The sequence below is a fragment of the Vicugna pacos genome, chromosome 19 (assembly GCF_048564905.1).
Source record: "Vicugna pacos chromosome 19, VicPac4, whole genome shotgun sequence".
Lineage (NCBI taxonomy): Eukaryota > Metazoa > Chordata > Mammalia > Artiodactyla > Camelidae > Vicugna > Vicugna pacos.
The window spans coordinates 22,458,704-22,483,635 of NC_133005.1; the positions used below are offsets into that span (position 1 = coordinate 22,458,704).

Consider the following 24,932-nt stretch of genomic DNA (forward strand, 5'->3'; position numbering starts at 1 on the left):
CCTGATTAAAAATACCTCCACATGCCCACCCTCCCCCACAAAACCAGCCATACTTAACATCATAATGGTGGAAGACTGAATGCTTTCCTTCTTGCACTGGAAACAGATTGCAATGGAAGAAATGAAATCGTCCCTATTTGCAGACATGATTGTATAAAATATCCCAAGGAATCTACAAAAACAAACTCCTAGAATTCTGAGAGTTTAGCAAGGTCAGAGGATACAGAGTTAACCCACAAAAGTCAATTGTATTAATGACAAAATTACAGAGATAGAGAACAGATTCATGGTTGTCAGGGGCTAGGGATCAGGGCAGGGAGAGAGGTGGCTGTGGCTACAAAAAGGTAGCACAAGTGATGAAACTGTTCTGTTTCTTGACTGTGGTGGTGGTCACGTGAAGCTACCTAGGTGATAAAGTTGCACAGAACTAAATACACACAAACAGATGAATGCATGTAAAACTAGTGAAATATGAATAAGTGGACAGTATCAATGCCACTTTCCTGTGATATTGTGCTATAATTATGCAAGATGTTACCATTGGGAGGAACTGGGTGAAGGATATACAGGGTCTTTCTGTATTATTTTTTACAAATTCATGTGAACCTACAGTTATCTCAAAATAAAAATTAAAAGTCAACTGGAACTCTCACACATTGCTAATGGGAGTGCAAAAAGGCACACATGGAAAATAACTTGCTAATTTCTTATAAAGTTAAACATGCACTTACTGTATGACTCAGGCCTAGATATTTATCCTAGAGAAATAAAAACATATTCACACAGAGACTGTACACAGGTGTATGTAGCAGGTCTATTTATAATTGTCAGAAGCTGGAAACAACTTAAATGTCCTTCAAGGGATAAATGGATAAAAACTGTGGTATATCCAGACAACAGAATACTACTTAGCAATACATAGGACTAAACTACTGACACATGCTACAACTTGTCCTAATCTCAAAGACACGCTGAGTGAAAGAAGCAAGTCTCATGAAGGTTACATTACTACATAATTCCATTTGTATGACATTCTTAAGAAGACAAAACTATAGTCATATAGAAGCGTGGTGGCCAGGAGTTAGAATGGGGGAAAGGTGTGACTACAAAGGGACAGCACAAAGCAGTTATTTTGGGGTGACTTTATTGGAATCCTGGTTCTGGCGGTGGTTACAGGAACCTATACATGTGCTAAAATTCATAGAACTGTGCACCAAAATGAAAAAGTCAAATTTTCTGTGTGTTTTTTAATTTTAATAAAAATTAAAGGAAAAATTTTAAAAGGCAAATTTGACATAAAAAACTTGTAGTTAATACACTCAAAGAGGCCATTTAGAATTAAGTCTGTAGCACAATTCCAGATACAATAGTATTTTAGAGAGTACCATGGGCTTCGTTTTATAGTACGTTACGGAGCTCACAGAGCATTATATGAAAATTTCTTAACTCAAATTTCAAATAAGAGAAAAGAAAAACAATGGTTTTAATGTAAAAAATGCTCAGTAAACACCAAGTAAAGGCATTTATTTTAGTGACCTTTACTTGAATTGTAGCTGCAGACAACATGCTGAATAAGTGTCTGCTAATTTTTTAATGTAAGAAGCAGACTTAGTTTTGCAGACATATGAATGGTGGCCATAATAATCATTAAATAGTAAATAAATAGGTTGAATGACTTATAAATAGACTTATAAATAAAAGCCATTCAGACAATTTAAAACAAAGATGAATTTTATAACTCTTCAATTAAGATATTAGATTAAAAATCATGACATTAGGTCAAATCAAGAAAGATATGCATTAGAATCAAATAATTATAGTCTATGGGGAATAAGAAGTATTAATTATTAATATCCATAAAATTTAAGTAAATTATCTAATTTTTAAAATTCCTTGAATGATTCTTGAAGGCATGTAGTATTTTAAAAATGTGCCCTAAATGCAACATTCAAGTCAGGGAAATGGTTAATGATATACATTCAAGTCAGCTAAGTTAAAAATATTACTTAGCTATAATTAAGTATTTCTGGCTATGATTATTCTGAACTTACAATGAAGAAATAGGAGGTCAGCCTATCTATGAAATGGACCAGACCTTCAGCGGCTTCCAGATGGCTTCTGCATTAAATTGAGCAAACTATACAGAAATTCCAATAATGACACAAATCTGCATGTTCCGTATTTCCTTCACATTGTATGGAACATTGGTCCCACTGTAGCTATAATATCTGCATAGGGAGCACTCTGGCTCAGCTCAATAGCCTGCTGTTTTTTTAGGACAAGAAAGCTATAAAATTTGGCAGCAGCTTGTTTTCGGTCACTATTTCTGCAGAGATTCATCAGACTAAAGTACTGCATTCCCATCTTGTTGGATTCCTGGGAAAACAATGATAAAAGAGGAAAGGAAAGGGAAACAAGGTCATTAGAAGCAGAGCAGGCTGCGGATGCATAATGAACAACAAAATATTGATATTTTTGATAAGTGACTGTGAAATCCTTAAATGAAGAAATGCAAATGACTCATTAGGAAACTTAAAAAACATCATAGGTCATTGAGCATAGCTTGGTTCATTGAGAAAATACATGCAAAAGAACTCTAAAGTGTTGTACAAATTTCTAATGTGTTATACAAATGTTAGATCTTTTACAAAATTGATGTTAACATAAATGGCTCCTGTGGAAAATACAATTAATTAAAAAAATTATCCACAAGACTTTGTGAGTCTTCAAAAACAATGAAAATTATCAGCCTATCAGGTTTCTTTTCTTTAAAGGTACTTCGCAGTGGAGGTGAATATAAAGAACGCTGGTGGTAAATGTAGTGGCAGGGGAGTATGAATGAATAAACCTCTCCTAGTTTCTCTGCACAGATTAAAAAGATGTTGGATTCACTATAGGGCACCCGTGAACCTAGTAGAAAAAACTGAGGCACAATAGAGTATTTAATTAGACTATATACTTGGAATCAGATTCCTAGACTAGAAGTATTATTTTTGAGTTAGAAATACTGTGGTGAATACTGGCCAGTATCCCTGTGAATATTGTACTAATTTGATAGCTGTGAAGCATCTGCCAGTCCATAACATTTAACAAATTAAAAAGTTAAAATACTTTATCATACTTTATCTCAACCAAAGGAGTGGCTCAGTGTCAACAACATTTCAGAGGTGACATGCCAAGCCATCATTTATTCCCCCTCTTGAGGAGACAAGATGTGGATTGGTGGCTTTTTCTCCAGGGAAAGAGCAGGGACAGCATTCTCAATTTCCTTTTGAAAAACACCCTGAGAGCTCAAATATGCAAGACTGAACACATCCTTATTCTGATTCCTCCAGAAGCTCCTCTAAATTGAAGGTAAAGGAAGGAGATAAAGTGTAAGACTAACTGACTTAGGGTAAAGAAAGCTGGAACCTAAATGCCAGCAGAGCAAAAAGCAAGCCAATTTGAGCTACAGAATCTTGACCCTGTTTGAGGAAAGCATTTTAGGAATTTATTTGGAGAACAAGGATTTTTGAGGAATGCACTAACCATTCTGTCTCTAGAGTGAGTTTCCATTCTGCTGTTCTGATCTATAGATCCTGGATTTGAGCGGCAACATCCAACTGGATTTTCAGCCTCTAGCCAGCTCCACTCACTTCAGACTGGCCAGTCCCCACAATCTGAATTGGCATGTGCCAATTCTTTAATCTATCCTGTTACTACTGTTTCTCCCAACTAACAGGGATTTTTGTACAACTCAGTGGTTTATGTACACTGACACAAAGACTTCTTAGTTTGTCTAAAGTTTGAAGTTAAGGGGAGATTCTGTCAGCAACCAAAGGCCTCTTGAAAAGGTTCAGTCCTAAATTGGTTTTCTCTCCAATTGCAACCCAAAGCTTTACATCTGTCTTCTTGCCCCTACAGAGGGATTATAGTTTTGTTCACTATCTTGATTGTGGTGATGGTTTCACAGATATATACATAACACAGACCCATAACACAGCACATTATCATGAAATTCCAGGCCACTAGGGATAAAGAAAAGATCTAAAAGCTTCCAGAGAGAAAATGAAGGTCACCTACGAAGGACCACAAACCAAGCAGCATCTGACTTTTCAATAACAACACAGAAGCCTAGAAATGTTACAAAGCCTTTAACATTTGGGAGGTATTATTTTCAAACTATGTTCAGATATGTCCAATCAAGTTAAAGGTAAAATAAGGACATTTTCAGACTTGTATGTAAGGTCTCTATCTTTTATTCACTCTTTTAAAAAAATATATTTTATTTTAATTAATTTATTTTTTGTTTTTTGGGGTTTTTTTGTTTGTTTGTTTTAAGAAGGAGGTAATTAGGTTTTATTTTTTTACTTATGTATTTTAATGGAGGTATATGGGTATTGAACCCAGGACCTCATGCATGCTAAGCGTGCACTCCACCACTGAGCTATACCCTCCCACCATCTCCTATGTACTGTTTACCTCAGGAAATTATGAGAGGATGCCAACCACCAAAACAATTCAAGATAAAGAAATAGAGGAACTACCATAGAAGAAATACAGGGAAAGAGACAAAGGAATTCCCATGTTATGGTAAAGGAATGTCCCAAGACAAACTATGGAACAGATCTAGAAAGCAACCAGTCATGATTACAACAGGAGGATGAGCTCTGGGAAGGATGCCTTCAAGAAAAAAAAAAAAGGAACTGATGAATCAATTGATCTGTCTGACCATACTAAAAGGGGTTTTATTATACTGTCAAAGAGTTTAGAAAAAGAATTAAGGATGGGTGTGATATGGACATTAAGCAAATGAGAAAAATGAGGTAACGATTAACTGTCCCCCTCCCCCTAAAACCCATAAAGTTGACAAGAAAAGAAATGCAATTACATTATGAAGCTTCAATGTAAACTAATTTTTGTATAGTCTTTTGTGGCAGCAACTACCAGTCGTCCCTTAATATCCATTCTCCTCTTCTTCCACAGTAATAGAATTATTAGCTGGGCCCATGGTTGCCAGGTAAGGACTACATTTCCCAGCTAGATGTGGCAAGGCAACTGAGCACTGGTCAATGAGAGGTGAAAAGTAATACACACAGTTGCTGGGTTGTACCCTTAAAGGAAACCTTGCTGCTGATTGGAATGCCCACACGGTGGGTAGTTACCCATTATGGATCTTAAGAATAAAGAAAACGAGATAAAGGGAAACTGGGCCTCTGACAACTCTGCGAGCATAGCTGCCATACTGGAGAACACTGAGAGAGAAATAAACTTCCATCTTTGTAAGCCATTGGTATTTAGGCTCTCTGTCACAACCAAACCTGCACCATAACTATTACAATTATAACACTGTAAACACTGAACACTGTGCTGAAAATAGACTTGGGTGGTGGAGCTAAAACTAAGGTAAATTTTCATTTTCTGTTGAAAGGAGCCAACAGATAAAATGGAAAGCTGAAATATTAGGAAAGAGCAGTAAGAACACATAATTAGAAATATAGATATAAATACTGAAATAAACGGTTTAAAATAGTTTCCTCTGGTGCGCAGGATTAGGGATAAGGAGGGGTACGACAAAGGATGTCTGTGTTTCCTTTTCAGTCTTACAGCATAGTACCACTGAAGTTTCAAAATTATATACATGTATCATTTTGATAAAAATATAAGTTAAGTTGTTAAATGATCTATTTCATTCTTAAACTGTTATAAATTTAGTTCCATATTGAGGATTAGTTGACAGCCTGTTAAATGCAAGAATGGGACACAGACTAGATTTCTAGGGGTATGAATATGGATAAGAAGTGCACCAAAAACACTCTCATATTTAGCCCTGATTATACCACTCAAAATCATTTCACTCTAGTGTAATTTGGCTTCAACACAAGTACAGTGAAAATGGTTTCATTTTTATTAGTATCTAGAAGATTGAAGTCAACATTTTATTTATTTAAAAAGTAGGGTTGAAAAACCCTACCATCTTACCCGCAAACTGTTTAACACCTGAAGTATTCTTCGATTCCATCTCTCTTCCTCAATATTTCGTTCGTTCCCCAATGACTCCTGTTTGAATAAAATATTTGAATAAAATATTTCATTTAAGCAAATTTTACTGAATGTTTACTACTTGTGAAACATATGTTAGCTGCCACAAGAAACACAACTGTAACACTGGGTCCTGCCAAATAAGGAGCTAATAGTCTAATAATAGAGAGAAAACACTAACATACAAATATAGCTCAACCTTTGCAGGATTATATCTATGCTCCCAGGCTGTCTTCTGACAAGGAGCTCCAGTGTAGGAGATTTCACCATCTTTATTGGTGACACATCCCAGGCATTCTTACTTTTAAAAGTAAAGATGACCGCTGTTGGCTAGGACTGTCCCAGCTCTGGTCAATCTCAACTCAGTTGATAGGAGTAAACATAAAACTATAGAAGAACTGCCCTGTAAAGGCTTTTATCTGAATTTATCTGGTGATCTAGAAGTTCTAACAATAACTGATGTTTAGTAGGTTGTGTACAATTAGGTTAGAGACTTTTTGAATTTCAAGAGTGCCTTGTCCAAAAAAGATCAACCCAGTGACCATCATGTTATGTGAATAGATTCATCCTTCTCAGTCTTTGAAATTTAGCCAACTTCAGAAACATCTTAATATTTAAAAATTGTAAAGTTGAAATCCCTTCACAGGAACGCACTCTAAGTCCTTACCAACTAACACCTTATGAGCTGAGAACAGAACTGGGCACAGGAAAGGTGCTGATGAGTATGATAAAAAGAGCAAGCCGACAAGGGTTGGGGGAAGTAAGTGACGCAGATCTGACCTATTTTATCATTTTTCCTACCCTGTCTCTGACCATGCAATCCAATAGCTTCTGTGTCATCCTTGTCACAGCTCCACTGTTTGTCAAGCCTTCGTGCATACCTCTGGAGTCCAGACACTTTCTAAAAGTGTTTTCAATTTCATGGACTCCAAAATGATTTCAGAAAGCTCCAGGATATCCTGTATGACATTTTAAATCATTTGAGGCGAAGGAGATTGCCAAGTCTCCATTCCTACCAGCTATACCGGCTTCCTGGCTCTGCCTGGGCAGCATCCTTCCTTACATTCCAAAGAGACTGATTTGAAAATATGGTCACTTTGCTCTGAAGAGTTTTCTAAATTCCTCCAGCTACGATTTATGTTTATTCCTTTTTGGTCTGTCCTGAGATAAATGAATTCACCCAATTACTATGTTTATTTTATTAAATACACAATATTAAATACACAATGCTATTTTTCAAATGTAAAAAATGGCCCAACTCTTTGTTAAAGAGCCGGGAGACTGCAGCTTCACCTACATTGCACAACTAAACTAACCAGGAAAAGGCTCAGAAAAAATAGTCTGTGCACTTTGCTGAAGCCTGTCCGCTTGATCTATCTGGACACCCTACAGCTGAGTCCATTGTGTGGAAAGCCCAGCGGATTATTAAAACAGCTGAACTTGTGCTGTGTTGTGGTTTGCTTGACCATGTATGAAAATAACCTGTGTCTAGAAGCAAAGAGAAAGGCAGAAGTGACTCAACCCTCTTCTGGCTCAGCTGTTTGGATGTTTCAGGTGCAAAGTTCAGGTATTTATTCTGCCCTAGATTATCCAGAGAATTCAGTCTGTTTTCCACACATTAAAAAAATTAATAGTTTGGGAACTTATTATAAAGGTAATTTATTTAAAATCAAACATTAGGCATCAACAGGTGTTCTGATATTATTTACTAAGAAACTTTTGTTAAAACTGGTTACAATCTTAAAAATACCTTCAGTGCTGTGGGGCAAGGACTAGAGCAATGAGACAGGTGAGTCAGATGTTGGCTCTGGCTCTGCTGCTGACTTGTGGCCCTCTGAGCACACCATTCTCTTTTTCTGATCTCTAGAAGTTTTGCAAAGACATAGGCCTTGAGCTATGTAATGTTTTGGGAAGTAATGCCCATTCATTTTTCTTTAAATAAAATGAAAATTCAAATGCCCTTGGACATACCCCTGATGTAGCTCTATTTCTTTAGAGATGTTATAAGAATAACTTAAAACAATGATTCTTAAAACATTTTTAACCTGTGACACCTTTGATAAGCATAACAATCTCATACGTTTCTTTACATTATTTGAAGTTTCAAAATATATTAAAGAAAGAAAAAAGATCAAAGCAACTTTGAATGTGTTTTATCAAGCTACTCATACACATCTTTTTTAAGATCACCAATTTAAATTGTAATTTTAGAAAGTAACATGACAGCTCTATAAAAGCAAATTTTAGGTAAATAAGGTGTTAACTATTCAGGAACCAAATTTTTAAGAACATTCTCAAAACTACACAGATATTTACCAATTCAACTGGACAATTTTCAATTTCTTGTGTCAAGATGGTATTCATTAAGGACAATTTCCCGGCAGCTGATGACACCGTTTCAACAATATCCTGCTAAAGCAAATTAGGGAAATATAGGTAAGTCATCCCAGTAGTAGTCGTCATCACAGGGACAATCCCATGTTGTTAAGTGCTTTAGTCACATGAATGCTCATTTCTAAACCTAATTTAAAATACTACCTGCATTCTCAAAATATTATTTCTGAAACATCCCAGATAGGTAGCCCCTGACTTAAATATTCCTGTTTTCCTTCTGCCCCTGATAAATGAAGAAGTTGCATGTCCTTGCCCTCCTGGCTGCCTATCTTTTCCCTTCGTATTTTCCCTCATCCCTGCTGACCTCTTATCAAAAGACTGCTGTGCGGCTGAGACCACTTTCCTTTGAAGCATGTTGTCTTTGCCCCAGACCCCTACCTCTATTCTCAGGCCAGAACCACATGGCCGAGGAAGGACTGCAAGCAGAGGGAATGAGAATGGGGGAAGGGATATTAATGTTCCTGCTGAGGTCTAATGCAGGATTCTTGCCACCACAGCTAGAGCTGCCACTGGCAAGAGAGAAGAAAAACTATGTCCTCGGAAAGGGGAGTGAAGACATAAAGAAAGAAGGAAAAAGAGAAAGCCAGAAATTCTCCATACCCCAACATCTCCCCCTTTTTATTGCTGTGGAAGCTGTTGGCCCCTTTTTCATCTTCACTGTCTTCAAGCTTCATTCCCCAGCTGTCATCTGTGATGATGATTAAGTTAGAAGCTTCCAACAACATAGGTTTCTTGATTTTTTCCCTTTAGCTTTTTAAAATTTTCATGAATATAAGGAGTTGTATTTTATTCTTTGATATACACGTTTGTGGTGCCCTATCATGTGTTTTCCCTTTTAATTTCTATGAATAGCCTACATTTTAGATACTCTCAATTGTGCAGTTACTTTACATAAAAACTCTGAATTGTTGAAGGATCTGAAAATGAATAATCAGAATCAATATTTTTCTGCCCCTTCAAACTGACTGTGCTCCTATTCCTGACTATATTTCACATCTGTTCACCATTTTTGGAAGCAGAATAGGAATGGAATTGAAGGTTAAAGCATAAGCATAGGGTAAAGGAGTAAAAGGTTAAAAAAAACTAGTACATCAATCTCTTTCCTTCACTTCAAGCACTTGGGGAAAAGACATTTTGTTAATGCTAAAAATCACAAACTGAACAAGCTTGCCTAATCATAATTTTCAGTAGGTGCACTCTAAGAAATGCCCAATCCCAAATAAGGAAGACAGTCATACTGGCAACCGAGTATCTCAATATCTAGTATATTATCAAATATTTAGTAAAACACATTCTGTTTTAATGCATCATGAAACTGTCTTTCCTTCCAAGGCATTCGGTTTCAATGTGGATTGACTCTGAATTCCCTGAGTGGTTATCAAAATACAGTGACGATTGAACAAACCAGAAAAGCACTGGTTTATTTTATCTGGTAGAGTGTAATATTTACACTTGTACAGTCAATAAAATGACATTGGGAAAATGTTTTAAAGCACACTGTTTTCACCTATGTTTTTTAATAACTATGTTTTACAAATAAAAATTATGTCTTCAGGGTATTTTCCTTCCCCCAGCTGGATCTTTAGATAGCCTTTCAGATTCAGGGCTAAAGTAATTGGTGGGTCTAAAACATACTATTCTTAGAGGTGGGAAGAGTGTATTTTTGATCAGAAGCAAAACATATGTGTATTGTCTAGAGTCTTAAAGGATTCCATGACAAATTGAATGTGAGGCCTCAGGATATAACCAGATTTGTGTATAATCATTTATTCAATGTACCATGCAAAATACTAAATCAGTATCTTGTGATTTACTATCCTAAATTTTTAGAAAATACTGTTCTGCAGATGGAAATTATGTTTTACCCTGTGCTACTGGTAATACTAAAGAAATTATAGAAAAACGTAAGATGAAATATAAACTATAAATGTAAGAAGCTATACTAGAGTCTCAGTGTTCCTTTATCATATCTGTGTCAGAAAGATAATAATATTTTTATGATTCTCTTTGATTAACTTACATCAGAGTTAATATTTTTATTGGTATCCTCATGAGAGCTACCCTTAGATCCATCAGTCACTTCCTTCCAAGTTTTGGATTGATTTAACTCTTGCAGGGAATTTGGTTCTTCCATCACGGAGGTCTCTGAATTATTAAAGAAATAAAAAAGATTTCACCAAAATATCTTCCAAACTTAAAATTGGGGTATGATTGTTACGTAAGAAAACTTCTGACAGACAACTTAGAATTCAAGAATTTAGGCAAAGGGTACACATACTTTCTTCTAGCACCGGAAGTCTCACATATTTATCTTCCCTTTCCCCTCATCTGCCTCTTTATCACTCCACTCCCCATCCTCTCCCAGTTACCTCCTCCACACTCATTCCTACACATTCACTCACAAGACAACATGGATAGTTCAAGCCCAGCTTGGTATATTGGTTTAGCAGATTTTAATCCCTTCTAAGCAGAGGTTCACTTACCATATAAGTTGGTTTTATTATTCCTTTATAATGGTTACAATAATGGTTAATGATTAATATTACTAATATTCCACGTATCCTCTGGGTGATGGAAATATCTCAGTTTAACTGTATTGTTTATTTATTATTTATTTATTTTTTATTGTATTATTTAATTATTTTATTTTGGGGGGATAATTAGGTTTATTTATTTTTAGAGGAGGAACTGGGGATTGAACCCAGGACCTCATGCATGCTAAGCATGTGCTTTACCACTTGAGCTATACCTGCCCCCTAACTGTATTGTTTAAATGCTATTCTTATTGCTAAATTTTTCATGTTAGTTGTCTTAAAGTGAAACATTATTCTACTAGATATAAAATTTTTCTTTGTTGAAGGTTTGTGAGCACTGCCTTTGGGAGTGGGGGAGGTGGGAATGAGTGAGATTAAGACTAGTCCACATAGAGTATATACTTCATCTTTTTAAGGTAGCTAGTTGGATAAAAGTTAATCCATACAGCAGAAAAATACAATGATGATGTAACAGTTTCTTTTAAGTTCAAGTACTCTTCTAAGAGCATTTATACTTGGGAATATGGAATTGGATCCCAACTTCATTTTGAAATGTAAAATGAAATTTTTGTGTCTACAACATTCCCCTCAACACCTTCAGAATTAGGATGTCTTACCTACTATGTTTTCGCTTCCCATTTCTTCCCTTACTGATTCCTTCTTCATCAATTTTCTTCCAAGTTTAAAGCCAGAGGACAGAAAGCATTTTGTAAACAACTGTAAAAATATACATTTTTGTTTCTCATTTTTGTGTAAGTAAAGGAATTCAACAAAATGCAAGCACATATGCTAAAAAGTAAAAACTATAATCAATGCACACACATCCAGCAAATTAATTCCAAAGTAAGGAGGTATTTTTCACAAGTTTAAATTCTGTTGTATATATGAATATAAATATACATTTATTTATTTACAGCCAAACATCGCACCCATGTAAAACAATGGAAACGATTACCATTTTCAGTTCAGCATGAGTCAAATCCTGGGCAGCAGTTGACAGAAGTGTATCCACTCCTCCCCTTTTCTTCCACATCATCAGTCTTCGGGTAGGAGGTGCAAGTTCCAAAACCATGAGTGTGTCCGTAAAGGAAGTAAGCTGTTTATGCATAATTTTGCTACTGATCTCCTTGACTGGATCTATGAGCAATTTCCTCTTTTTATCTTTTCTTTTTCCAGCAATATCTAAACATAAGAAATAAGTACAAGTGTGATTGATTGTATAGCTCTGTAAAGCGGCATTCTAGGCACTGCATATCTAAGAAATGTCTACCACAATACAACTTACAGAGTTGCCTTGGGAAGAAAATCCCCTTCTCTCTACTGAAAATTATGCTTTATAAGGTTTTTGCACAGCTAGAGTGTCTGAGCTGCCAAGACTTGACACATTTTGTAAAGTGTTGCTCAAAGGTGCTTAGAAGAGGCCCTGTTGACCTACTAAGTGGACAACTGAGAAATGTGGAGTGGAGAGTATATTGAGAGGGAAGTCACTCAATTCTGAGGTTCTTTAAAATAGCTACCTAATAGGATAACCTTTTGAAACATTAATTTGTATTTGTCCAGGGTATTTTCCTTCCCCCACTGAAAATGCATACACAAAATCCAAGTAGGTAGCTAGGTCCATGGGATCTCACTCCTTTAAGTAATTTTGCCAGGAAAAAAGCAGAAGTCAAGCTTTTCCTTGGTAAAGATGCAAAAGGGATGAGAGGGTTAGATTTCCTGGAACAGGTGAAGATCTCAGATCAGATGGAGCCAGAAGGAGCAAGAACCTCCTTGCTGACGTGCCTCAGTAAAATCCTGGGAACATGACAAGATCCCAGAGGGACTGGTTGTGTGATGACCCCAGAGGCTATGTAGGCTGGGATGGGGGGGTACCACAAACTGAAGTGGCTGATGACTAGAGGTTCCCTTCCACCTGCCACACCCATCCCCCAAACTTTGATACTACACGGCTCAGGGCAGACAGGGGAGCTATGCAGACTGCATATCCTGCCAACCAAGTGGGACAGAAGCTCAGAGTTGAACTTGGTAAAGAAAAAAAACTTGAGTGCTTTGTTCTTTGCATTGCTTGAGTTTATAAACTGAAATGCATATCAATTATACTACTTAAAACTGGGAGGTTCTTATAAGGTCTAGCTATATATTAGATTCATATTCAGTGCGTCTCTTCTAATCCTTTTATTCTGTCATATCTTATACTCATTTGCATGTTTATCTTCCTGATCTGATTGTAAGCTTCTTAAAAGCAGGAGCTACATCTTCTTCATTTCTGTGCCCAATACAGAATAATGAATGGCTCGATAACTACTGGAAGTGAACTCAACTTTAATTTTCCAGTTTCCCAACCTGGATAGATGGTTCGACCAGGACTGAATATAATGAAAGGATTATCTCAAATTTCTTTCACATTCTTTCCTTAATTGTATTATAAATGTTATTACTAGATTGACTACCTCCTATAATATTTCAAGAATTATTCAAATATCTAGGAGTAAATAAGATAATATAGTACATCAAAACTAAAAATAAAAACATGAATGATTCTGACCTGAAATATCAATTGGATCAAGGGTAAATCCTTCCTCTTCATTTGATAATGCGATTTCATTCATTTTTTCACTTTCAGGTGGACATATACACTCTGGATTTTCTGGTTGTACTAATCAACATTGCCATAAAAGGATTTATAAAAAAATGGTTATGTTGCAAGTTAGAGGAGTATATGAGAATTAAAGTGAAAGATAAACTAATTGTAGATTTATGTTGCTAACTGGAGCCACATCTGAATTCTCAGAATCACATATTAAATAGAGTTGAAGAAGCTCAGGGATTATATGGTCTGGGACCCACAGAGTCCAGGTGAGTCAAGTATTATCACCCTCTTTTGCACCTGTGACATCTAAGGTTGGACTACAGTCACAGCAGAAGTGAAAACAGTTGTAACAACCACAATAAATGACTGACATAAATTTGACTATATGTCTGCTAAAAATTTGTATTCTGTTAATGATTAGTTGACCCATATAGAATCATACCTAATTTTGATTGCCTATCTTTTTTATATATTAAATTTCTACTATTGTATTAGAAAGCAAATATAACATCAAAAAGAGTAAAAAATCAAAATGAGGCTAATCATACTTTTAATTCTTAAGAAAAATCAGATTGAAAGATTTCAAATATCTGAGGTACTGTCACACGAATTTCAAGTAGAAAATATCCCCATACTGGTAATTTCTCACAAATTGTACATAGATTGTCAAGTCATGTTAAAATTAATGTGGTATTAATATTAATAATTAATAACAATGTTAATGTCAAACATTAATGATGCTTTTACCATGTAACATATATTATTTCAATGACTCAAAAGCAGGATATTTTGGTAGAGTATTTAAATGTGCTCTCATAATAAATAAACCAAATCCTGGTTAAATACCCATCATTGTAGCTTTCTCAGAACCTAGCTTTCTATTCTATAGTATCTAGAGTTAGATAAGAGTTTGAAGGACAACAATATTGTCTTTCACTATACTATACTACTACTTAAACTCAGGAGTTTTAAGGCTTAATTTGAATATTAGTATCTGTTCACTTTCTATATAAAGGAAAATTCCAACATACCCACAATAGTACTGGGAGGCTCAGGAGGCAGGGAAATTTCTTTATTTAAATGCAGGTCTTCTAACAGGCTATTCTGATCATCTTGCAATAGATTGTCTTGAAAAACACAATAAACACTTTTTATACAGAGCTGAATCGGTCATTTGTTCACTAAACACTTGACATTATTGTATACAGGGAACTGTGAAGGGATATAAAAATGAGTGAACCCTACTTAATTAGATTTAATTGGTTATATAGACTAACACATTTATGCACTGTAACATAGAATTTTATATATTTAACTTCCTTTATTAAAAATCTATTTTTAAATGTTTAATTTCAGGAAATACTCCCTAAACTAAGATAGTAGCCTTGTTACAAGCCACGTTTAGATTTCAAATCAAAAAGCAAAGGGGAGGGTATAACTTAGTCATAGAACGTGTGCTTAGTATGCACAAGGTCCTGGGTTCAACCCCTCCCCATACCTCCATTAAAATAAATAAATAAACCAAATCCCCCCCAACAAAAATAAAATAAAATAAAATAAAACCTAAAAAAAAAAAGAAGTAAAAGTTTTCCAACTCCTTTGGTAGAGATCGAAGGTAGAGTTTTTCATAGTTTCCAAATTTCAAAAAGTTTGCCATACACAGCCTTTTACTGTAAACTAGAGAATTAAGAAAAGATTTGATGTCTCTTTAAAATTATCTTTAAAATTGTGTACATTTGGATTTCCCAGTTTTTGTCTACCTTATTTCTATGAGGACTTTATAATAATAACATAAATATATAATAATAATATAAAATGCTGGACAGATCCTTTAGAATAGTTGTCCAACAATTTCTGTTAAAGAAAACTATGTTTTCTAATCTATGATCTAGTATATTTTGTGAGGAATATACTAACCTCACTCCTTCACCTCTAAAAACTAGGAATTTGTGAAAATAAAAACAAGAAATATTTCACAGCCTACATGGAAAATATGTTTAAACACATGGCGATTTACTTAGACCTCACCTAAATGTTTAAATATCTTACAGACTTTGAAAACTCATGTAAAAAATGTGTTGATCTATATAACACAGAAGCATATTTGAAATTTTAGTTTGATTGAATAAAACTACTAGTATATTATAGTACTTTGATTGAATAAATATCCAATTTCTATATGACCAGATAACATACCAATCATTTCTCCCGCAGCCCCTTCATCTCCAAATCCATCTCTACTGTCACAAAACAGAGATTTTTCTCCATTAAGGCTTCCAGAACTATGTTCAAGTAAAGGACCACTGGAATTCAGCAATATGTTGTCATCAAAGAAGCTATGTCTTCTGAGAATTTCAGGTTCCTCCCCTAAATAAATACAATCATTAATATTGAGTTAGTCATAGAAATACAGAATTATAGGGTTAGAAGGTAGAATTTAGATATCATCTTGTAAAGCTTCTCCAAAAAATGAATTTGGATTATTCAACTAAAGTCAATCTGTTAATAAATGGAGACTGGATTATCAGTCTAACACTTTTTTCAATACAATGAGGAAAAATTGCCAAAATATCAGGATAGAGTTTGTCATGAATAACTTCCCAGAAGGTTATTATTGGCAGTGGAATGATTTCTTCCACTTTAGGTGGGTCATATCCTGCTTGACCAAGTATTATTTCATATTATTTCAAGGACGATTGCTTGAGTTGTTTGTCCATAATGAGGGTTTGAAAAATAAGAAGCATGTCTGCCTTTTTAATATTCGAAAGATAGGTAAAATATTAAAGAATAGGCTTACAACATTCGTTCAATAAATATTTACTGAATGACCAGGTATTAGGCAATATGCTAGGGGTTGGAGATACAGCAGTAAAAGAAAGGTAAGTAACATAAACTGAGTGCTTATTATGGGCATTATACTATGTAGTAGAAGAGATTATTATAATTCTCATTGTAGAGATGAGGAAACATCCACAGAAAGGTTTCATATCTTGCACACAGTCACACCGTAATAAATGACGGAGCCACGATCTGAACCCAGCAGCGACAGCCTTAGTATGTGTTAGAATTTTGGCAAAATGGAGACTTATGACAGAAAACTCCTAAGACACTGATAGTAGCAGATAAAATGAACTCCCTGCTTCAAACTGACCTGCTTCCAGATTGGCTGTCAGCACATATGTATTCTTTCCCTTCCTTGGGTTCCAATCTCTGGGTTCAGAAGTCTGAAACCCCAGGGGTCAGAAGTTAATCCTGTCTTTCCTCCCTCTAACAACCCATGTTAGTGCTAGCCAGGAAAAAAAAATCATGAAGTACCACTCATTGGAAATTCTTCTATAGGCCCATATATTCTAGAAAGAAAGAGCTAAAAAAAAAAGGCAACCTTCATCACACTGGACTAAAGATTTGCTTAACAGAAAAGATTAACTTTTTCAAAAGAACTAAAAATATATTCACATCTTCCAGGTGCATCATGATATAAGACAGAGAGTGGTAAATGCCATAAAAAAGGAACAAATACTGTATAGTTAAATTGTACCATATAGCTTCAATTCTAAAATACATTGAACAGTTTCTATTTCCCAATAAATGTGTATTTAGTGCGTATTTTCCCCTCACCCCTAAGCTATTTTAAAATCTGTTATTTTATAATTGGTATCATATTTAGAGGGAATACATTTTGAAGGCTCTATATGTAGTACATGTGTAAAACCTTGTATATATATTAACTAGAGCAACTGTTTATTTGCATATCTCTCCCCAGCCTGAAGCATTCCCTTGAGGGTAGGAAATGCTTCTTTAAACTTTGTATTCCCCGTACCTGCGACAGCACCTGGCACATACTAAATATTCAATAAATGGTTGTACACTGAGAAGGGAAATATAGGCCAAGACTGAGTCTTGGCATTGACACCTATAGTAGAAAAAGGCAAGGACAAACTTATTGGGGGGTTACATTTATACATCAAAAAATTCATTCTAAAAGACATTTCTATGCCAAAAAAAAAAAGACATTATATGCCAGTGGCTATTCCCACTGGAATTGTTTCAATACAAAAATGCAAATATAATTGATTATGACCTGTAATTTTAATTTCTCAAATATTCTCACCAAAGCTCCCAGCTTGGTAAAGAGGACCATTGCCATAATCTTCTCTAAGTGTGATTTCTTCTGGTTTGCTTTGGTTCTGAGCAAAGTGTTCTGAAACATCAATAGCACTACAGAGAAATAGAAGGGTAAAGAAAACACGTGAACAAACACAATGATTTTGCAGTCCACTGCAAAGCAAAACAAACAAAAATCCTTAAACAACAGGATTTATTATAAAAATAAAATAATTTTATTTTCTAAATAGTATTACTTATAAATACTAGTATATATGTATATGTATATATGTGTGTATATATATGTATAAATGTTCTCCAGGCTGCCAAATCCAATGGACAATTCTCAGTCTCTACCTTACTTACCGTAATTAACAGCATTTGAAATAGATGTTCACTCCTGCCTCAAGGAACATGTTCTCCTCTTGGTCTCTGCGACATTACTGTCTCTTGATTTTCCTCCTACCTCACTGTCTGCTCCTTTTCCATCTCCTTTATTAGTTCTTCCTCATTTCCCAGACTATTAACTATTAGGAATGAACTAACATTCAATCCTCAGATCTCTCTCTCTCATTTCCTCTCTCTCACTCTTGCTCTCTCTCCCTCTCTTTAAAATCTAAACTCACTTCCTCAGGGATCCTTATGATTCAAGTTTGAAGTTCTATCTATATATTTACAACTCTCAAATTTATATATATCCCATCAAAGATCTTTCCTGAATTTCAGACCCAGATATTCAATTACCTACTGACTCCCCCTGGATGTGTAATAGTCATCTCAAAATTTATGTTCAAAACCTAGTTTACTTCCTTTACTCTGCCCTCTTTAAACCTGTCATTGTCTAGTTAACCTAATCTCATTAAATGGTAACTCCATTCTCATGCCAAAAAATCAGTCAACCTTCACTTCTCTCTCTTAAAGCCATACTTAATCCTTTAGCAAATTCTGTCAGCTCTGCCTTCAACATATATTCATAATTTGACTGCTACCACCTTGATAAAATGAAGATTGAGAACTGATCACAGACACTGTCATCTCTCACCTGGACTTCTTACTGCAATAATCTTCTCACAGGCTCTCTGCTTCCTCCCTTTCCCTCTTAAAGTAAGTAGCTAGAGGAGGCATGTTGAAGTCAAGTCAGAACTGGTCACTTTCCTACTCAAAACCCTCCTGTACACCCTGTCTGAGTAAAAGGCCTTACTACAGCCTATGACACCCTCCATCATTTGCACCCCCAGCTACTTCTCTGACCCCATCTCCTACCACTGGGCCCTTCATTTACTCCACTCAGTCTCACTTGCTTCCCTGCTGTTCCTTGAACATGCCCAGTGTACTCTGCCTTGGGACTTTTCCATTTGCTGTACCTAGAACATTCTTCCCCACATAACTGAGGCACCTCCTTCAGATTTCTGTTCAAACCTTAGAAAAAAAGCTTTTCCTGATCTTTTTATTATTTTATTTTCTATTTCTCTTTATAATGCTGCTCATCTCCTAGCATATTGTGTATTTACTTGTTTACTTGTTTACCTCCCGACTAAAATGTAATACTCATGCAGCCAAGATCTGCGTTTTATTCATTGCTATCTCCTCAGTGCCTAGAACAGGGCCTGGCCTGGAAGGCAGCCAGCAACTACTGAATGAATGAATATACTGTCACTATTGCAAAATATATTCAGCAAACATAACGATACATTTTTGGTGTTATACTTTGAAATTTCATGCTAAATTTAAATCTTTTTCAACTGCATGTGTATTTCATGTTGTTAACTACATTCCAATTGCGTCCATGAAATCTGAAGATGCAAATAATAAAATATCAAGAAAATCAAATTGAAGGAAAGTAAATAAAATAATTTACCTCACATTCTGGATGTCAAAATCATGAAACTCTTCTGGCAGTGTGATAGCATTGTAAGCTGCTTCAAAATTCTCTTTTGGAAGATCAACCAGTCCTTAAAAGAATTAAAAAAAAAACATATTCAATAAGTGTATAAAATAAACTCCCAACCAAATCTCTACTTTCTCCTACCTAGTTTCCCTGTACCCACCCCTGCCCCTCTTCTGTCCATTCTCTTCAAAACAGCCAGAGTGATATTTTAAATATGCAATTAGATCAGATCACTTAAAATGATTCAGTGACTTCCCTAGTGCACTTAAATAAAATCCAAATTTCTAATCAGGGCCTTCGCAGCCCTACAAAACCTATCACATTATCTAACGACACTCTTTCCCTCACTCACTATACTCCAAGCCTACTGGCCTTTTTGCTCTCTGAATGAGTCAAGCAACTTTAATACCCCAAGAGTTTTGCTCTTGCAGTTCCCTCTGCCCAGAATGCTACTCCCTCAGGGACTTCTCACACGGCTGGATACTTCTCATTTCTTAAGTTTGAGCTTAAATTCTACCCTCTCAGAAAGGTTTTTCCCAACTAGCATAACTAAAATACACTTCTCTGTTATTTTCTGTTGTAGTACTCTTTTTATATTCCTTCATAGCACAATCTACAATTATAATAATTAAAAAAAAATCTTTTTCATTATCTGATTTCCTCACCAGACCAAAAAGGACCTTATTTGTCCTTGTAGCCCAGAGCCTAATATAGTGTTTCATACAAAGTATGGGATCAATAATATTTATGGAATATATAAATGAAATAATGAAAAAAATTATTTTGTTGAATCATATTTGATATGATCATAAATCTACCTAAAGATTCTATATTTTAAATAAAGAAAAAGAAACCTTGTCAATCCTAATTCAACAATATTAACTGAGGGAATAATAATGTGCGAGGCACTGAGACAAGCACTATAAGAGATACAGAAAATAAATATGACACAGATGTTGTCTTCAAAGAGCTTGCAGACTAGTGTGAGAGGCAAGGCCTGTACCTAGATAAACATAATACTAGATGAAAAATGATGAATATTTTAAAATTAAAATTAAATTAAAACTTGAAGGCATTCTATTTATGACACATGTAAATCCCTAGCACTTTGGAATGTCTAGAGATTTTCTATAATATTTCATAAATAGCATGCTCTTAGAGTCTCGAAAATTCTGAGAATAATGGCAATTATTGATATTGAGTTTTGTCAATCACACTATTTCTAATTTGTCTCATAAACGCAGAAACAGATATGGCAAACTAAGTGATCCATTAAAACTGAATATCAGAATTTCTTACACAAGTGTGGTAGCTTTAAGTATATTTCTTATGTATTTATGCAGGAACATTATAAATTTTTGAAAGCAGTGTCTCTTCTTGCAACACAGGAAAAGAGCAAGAAAGATAATTCAATTTGTTCTTAACCATGGAAACTTAGATTCAGTCAAAGGAAAGTTTACATTCATTATACTCACCCTGGAATTACAGAGTGCCGCCAGTTAAAAGGGCCCACCCAAAATAAAAATGCAAAAGGGAACAAAGACAAATAAGAAAAATCAGCATTGCACATATACCTGGGCGAAATGCCATCTTCATTTTAAGCAACGCTTCACTGCAATCAGCCAAAAGATACTTTGCCTTCCGATTATAGATTCTAACAACTCCCAGAAGAAGGTGTCCTGAAGTTCGAAGTGCAATTTTCACCTTTCAATAATTTTTAAAATATGAGAATCTTAAAAATTTGATTCAGAAACCTTGTTCTTTGAAAATTACAAAACTCGTAAGAATCTCTTCTTTTTAAAAAGCAGACATTTTGTATTCTTATTTAAAGTGAATCACTTACCTTTTACCTGACCTTGTTAAATGATTAACTTTTTTATTCAGTGAAGATAATCTAATGCAGCATTTAAGTGAAATATGCTATTATTGGTTTTATGGGAAGAGTTTAAACTTTGCAGTCAGGCTGACTTGGGTTCAAGCCTTGGCTTAGTTGCTGAGGCTGAGTCATTTAACCTTCCCGAACTTCAATTTGTTAATAAAGGCTACAATTTATTGGATACTTATTTTGTGCCAGGCATTGTCCTAAGAGCTTTTCATACATTAATTTATTTAACTTGACAACAACCTCTATTTACAGAAGAAAAAACTAAGACTTAGACATGATAAGCAGTATGCTCAAAGTAACAGAACTATTAATTGATGGAGCAGGAATTAAGTTTAAATTTGACCAACTTCAAATTTCATGTTCTTAATTTACCACACTTCACTGAGGCTAAAAGAAACTTATCTCATAGGGTTATTATGACGATTAAGTAAAGTAATGAACATAAAGCCTAGCCCAGTGCCTAACACACGGTAAGTTTTCAATTAAAATTTGTCCTTCTCTCATGAAGAAAAATACTTAACCCATAAAAATAATAAAATATCTTAATGCAAATTCTAAAAGCCTGTTATAGTGTTTTAAAATGAACACAGTACTTTATTATTTATGAAATGTATTCATATATATTTTGATTTATACACAATCTTCCTTTCTTTCCACTCTCTTATTCATTTTCTTGTTTTTTTTTTTAAGAAATACTCATTTGGTACCTACTATGTATATTGATTTTATTAGAGAATAACAATCACAAAATATGTATAAAATGTAGTCTTTATCCTTCAGGATCCAATCTATTTATGATAAACATATAAAACAGTTACCAACAGAAACCAATATATATTCATGTTCAGACAATAAATGTTACAGGGATTAAAAGAGAGAAGACCATTTGAGAAGTAAAACTTCTTTGGAAATATATTTTATGATATAATGTATTTTATATATATATTTCTTCTCCATAAGTCACGGCAAATACATACTATAATTTAAATCAATAACATACCTTAGGTGAAAGAATTTTTTCAATGGTTATCTCTAGATTACATTCAAATACATGGGCCTTTTTGAGTTTCTTCTCCCAGTGAGCTGCAAGCCAGATTTTGGCCAATGGCCCTCGCTTACTCATAAGCACATGTGTGTAGAACATGTTGCCTGTATTCCTTAGCAGTATTTAATGAACTAGAGAGAACATCAAAAGATATTCAAATTTTGATATAAAAATCTTTCAGTGTTATTTTACAACAAGCAAAAACATTTTTCAGTAATTCTATAACACTCAGAGTATCTTTTAATTCAATGTATTATTCAATTCAAACTATTTTCTTGCAAAAAGAAACTTATTTAAAATACAAAACTATATACTAATGACAGAGTTCTATTAGATTGTGAACCACATGTATTCTAATCCTGATTCCTTCTTACATTTTACATATGATATCTCACAGAGGATTTGAGTTTTCCTAATATATTCAAATAAATAGAAGAGGAAGGCTGAGAAAAAAACAGGAGAAGGAAATAGATTTTAAAAACAATAGAACAAGAAATGGTAGACAAAACTAAGAAAAGTAAACACAGGTCACCACTTTTCTAAAACTTAAGAATCTGGGAAGTGTTGAATCATTGATTTATATCCAGGTGTTGAATTTCTTTGTTCTCTTTAAGATGCTATGGTTTATTCAACAATATATTAATTTGTCCCGTTAAAATAATGGAACGCCAAAGGACCATAAAGTGGAAAAATTAAGAAAATAAGAAACAACAGGAAAAGAATGAGAAGGGAAGAAAAAAAGAATCAAAACTTTTTGAAATAAGAATGGTAAAAGAAAATCTTCACTTGAAGGTAAAAATTTTATGCACATTTCTACAAATTGTAACTATTTTTAATAACATCATAAGGATCCATTATTAAGCAGAGATGTCATAACGCTTTGCTGACTTCTAAAGAAGAATCAAATGATTGCTTACATATAAATAATCTTTAACTGCCGCTGGAGAAGCTTCTTTTGGCTTTTCTACTTAAAGTTCTGATAAAAGAGAAAACTGAATCAAAATGAATACAGAATCAGCCACAGAATTAAAAATTTAGGTGAACTTTGATCAATGCCCATTTCCATCCCAAGAATCAAACCATTGGGCCCAAAATAAATGTTATGCAATCTATTAAATCACATTCCCCAGTGGGACGGCTAGAGATTCTAACGTGTACGTCCTGTGCCTGCCTTGGCTCCACTTTCGTCCTTTCCAGTCTATCTTTGGTATCTTGGAATAAATTCCAACTGATCTTTTTTAATTGCTCCCTGGTGTATGACTATTAACGTACTTTAAGCACTAAAAAAAAAAAAAAGCACCCCGCGATTTAATATTCCGAGACCTTGATTTTCTTGAGCCCCACAAGAAGCCCCCACATCCTGTGAGTTATTTCTAGGTTGTATTTACTTCATACAAAGTAAAGCTAAGGACTGTACATGGAACAGGTTGCCAGGGAGTGGACTTAATTCTTGGAAAGGGTCGCGGGTGAGGACGGGTGAGGGCGCCGAGCGAAGGGGCAGAAATCGAACGCCCGAGAAGAGGGAGCGGGGGAGCCGAAGGGCGCGCTCCCTCGGGCGGGGGGAGGGGGGGAGGAACGAGGAATGGAAGGTGCTGGGGTGAGGGGTGGGTCCAGGGCTGTGAGGAGAACGGCGGGCTCCAAGGGCGCGGACGCCTAGGGCTCCCTCCACACAGGGCTCCTCAGAGTTGAAGGCCGGATGCTCAAAGAAGACACTGAGGCGGAAGGGCGCCCGCAAGCGCCCGTTTCCTCGCCTCAGGCGGGGTCCCTCAGGGCTCGTGCCAGTGAAGAGCCCGGCGGGGCACGGGGGGTAGATGGGGGTGGCCGCGGCCCCCGCGTCCCAGCCCGCCTCCTGCCCGTGGTCCCGCACGGCCTCCTACTTCCTGCGCGGGATCTGAGGCGAAAGCACCCGAGCAAGGGCTGGAGGAGGAGTCGCCGGTTCCGCGCGTAGGGTCCGAGGTGTTCAGCTCCCTAGGCGTCAAGGAGCGCGCGGCGGGGCGGGGCAGCCAGCAGGGCTGGGGCGGGGCGAAGGGAGGGGCAGCTGAGGATGGGGCGGGGCTAGAGGCGGGCTTGTGGGCAGGGAAAGGACCAGGGTAAGGGGCGGGGCTGTAGGGGATGGGGCGGGGCGAAGGGCTGGGCCGTGGACTGGAATTCCGGCAAGGATTTAGGGGCAGGGTACCCTAGTCATGGTGTGCAGCCTCCCGCGTAGTGCCAGCTCACCTGTTCAGCGACCCGGTCCCTACTGTACAAGTGTGAAAGGTGGTAATATCTGACCCTCTGCCTGGTCTGTGAACATCGCTAGGATGGAGTCCCATCTCTTCCACTTACTAGCAAGGCGTCCGTGTAGAAGTTATTCAATCTCTTGGACCTCAGCTTTTCTCACCTGTAAAATGGAAATGATGATAATAAAAGTACCTGTGCTATGGGTCTTGTAGGATATAAGTGAGATGAAGTGTATGAAGAGCGTAGCAATA

General features: G+C 35.9%; 1 protein-coding gene across 2 annotated transcripts; it reads right to left on the reverse strand.

Moving 5' to 3' along the window:
• Positions 1–795: 795 nt before the first annotated feature.
• On the reverse strand, positions 796–24,424 carry RAD21L1 (RAD21 cohesin complex component like 1). Of its 2 annotated transcripts, none has more exons than XM_031674973.2 (15): positions 24,339–24,424; positions 23,379–23,437; positions 22,417–22,592; positions 21,106–21,235; positions 19,502–19,595; positions 17,651–17,757; positions 15,736–15,906; positions 14,571–14,666; positions 13,495–13,605; positions 11,905–12,131; positions 11,567–11,666; positions 10,436–10,560; positions 8,338–8,430; positions 5,962–6,039; positions 796–2,376 (listed from the first exon to the last, which is right to left on the reverse strand). In XM_031674973.2, the coding sequence occupies exons 3-15, from the start codon at positions 22,558–22,560 to the stop codon at positions 2,188–2,190; spliced, it is 1,665 nt and encodes a 554-aa protein (XP_031530833.2). In that variant the 5' UTR covers positions 22,561–22,592; positions 23,379–23,437; positions 24,339–24,424; the 3' UTR covers positions 796–2,187. The 2 variants fall into 2 exon arrangements, with proteins under 2 accessions (XP_031530833.2, XP_006207460.2); XM_006207398.4 differs by having other exon boundaries at positions 8,338–8,433.
• Positions 24,425–24,932: the final 508 nt, after the last annotated feature.

Excerpts from the sequence above, each read along its gene's own strand:
- RAD21L1 (XM_006207398.4), bottom strand. The coding sequence starts at position 22,560 with ATGTTCTACACACATGTGCTTATGAGTAAGCGAGGGCCATTGGCCAAA. Across the intron at positions 10,561-11,566 it reads GGGAAGCGAAAACATAGTAG|AGACCTCCGTGATGGAAGAA; the intron begins GTAAGACATCCT and ends TTAATAATTCAG. Across the intron at positions 8,434-10,435 it reads ATAAAAATATTAACTCTGAT|CAGGATATTGTTGAAACGGT; the intron begins GTAAGTTAATCA and ends AATTTGCTTTAG.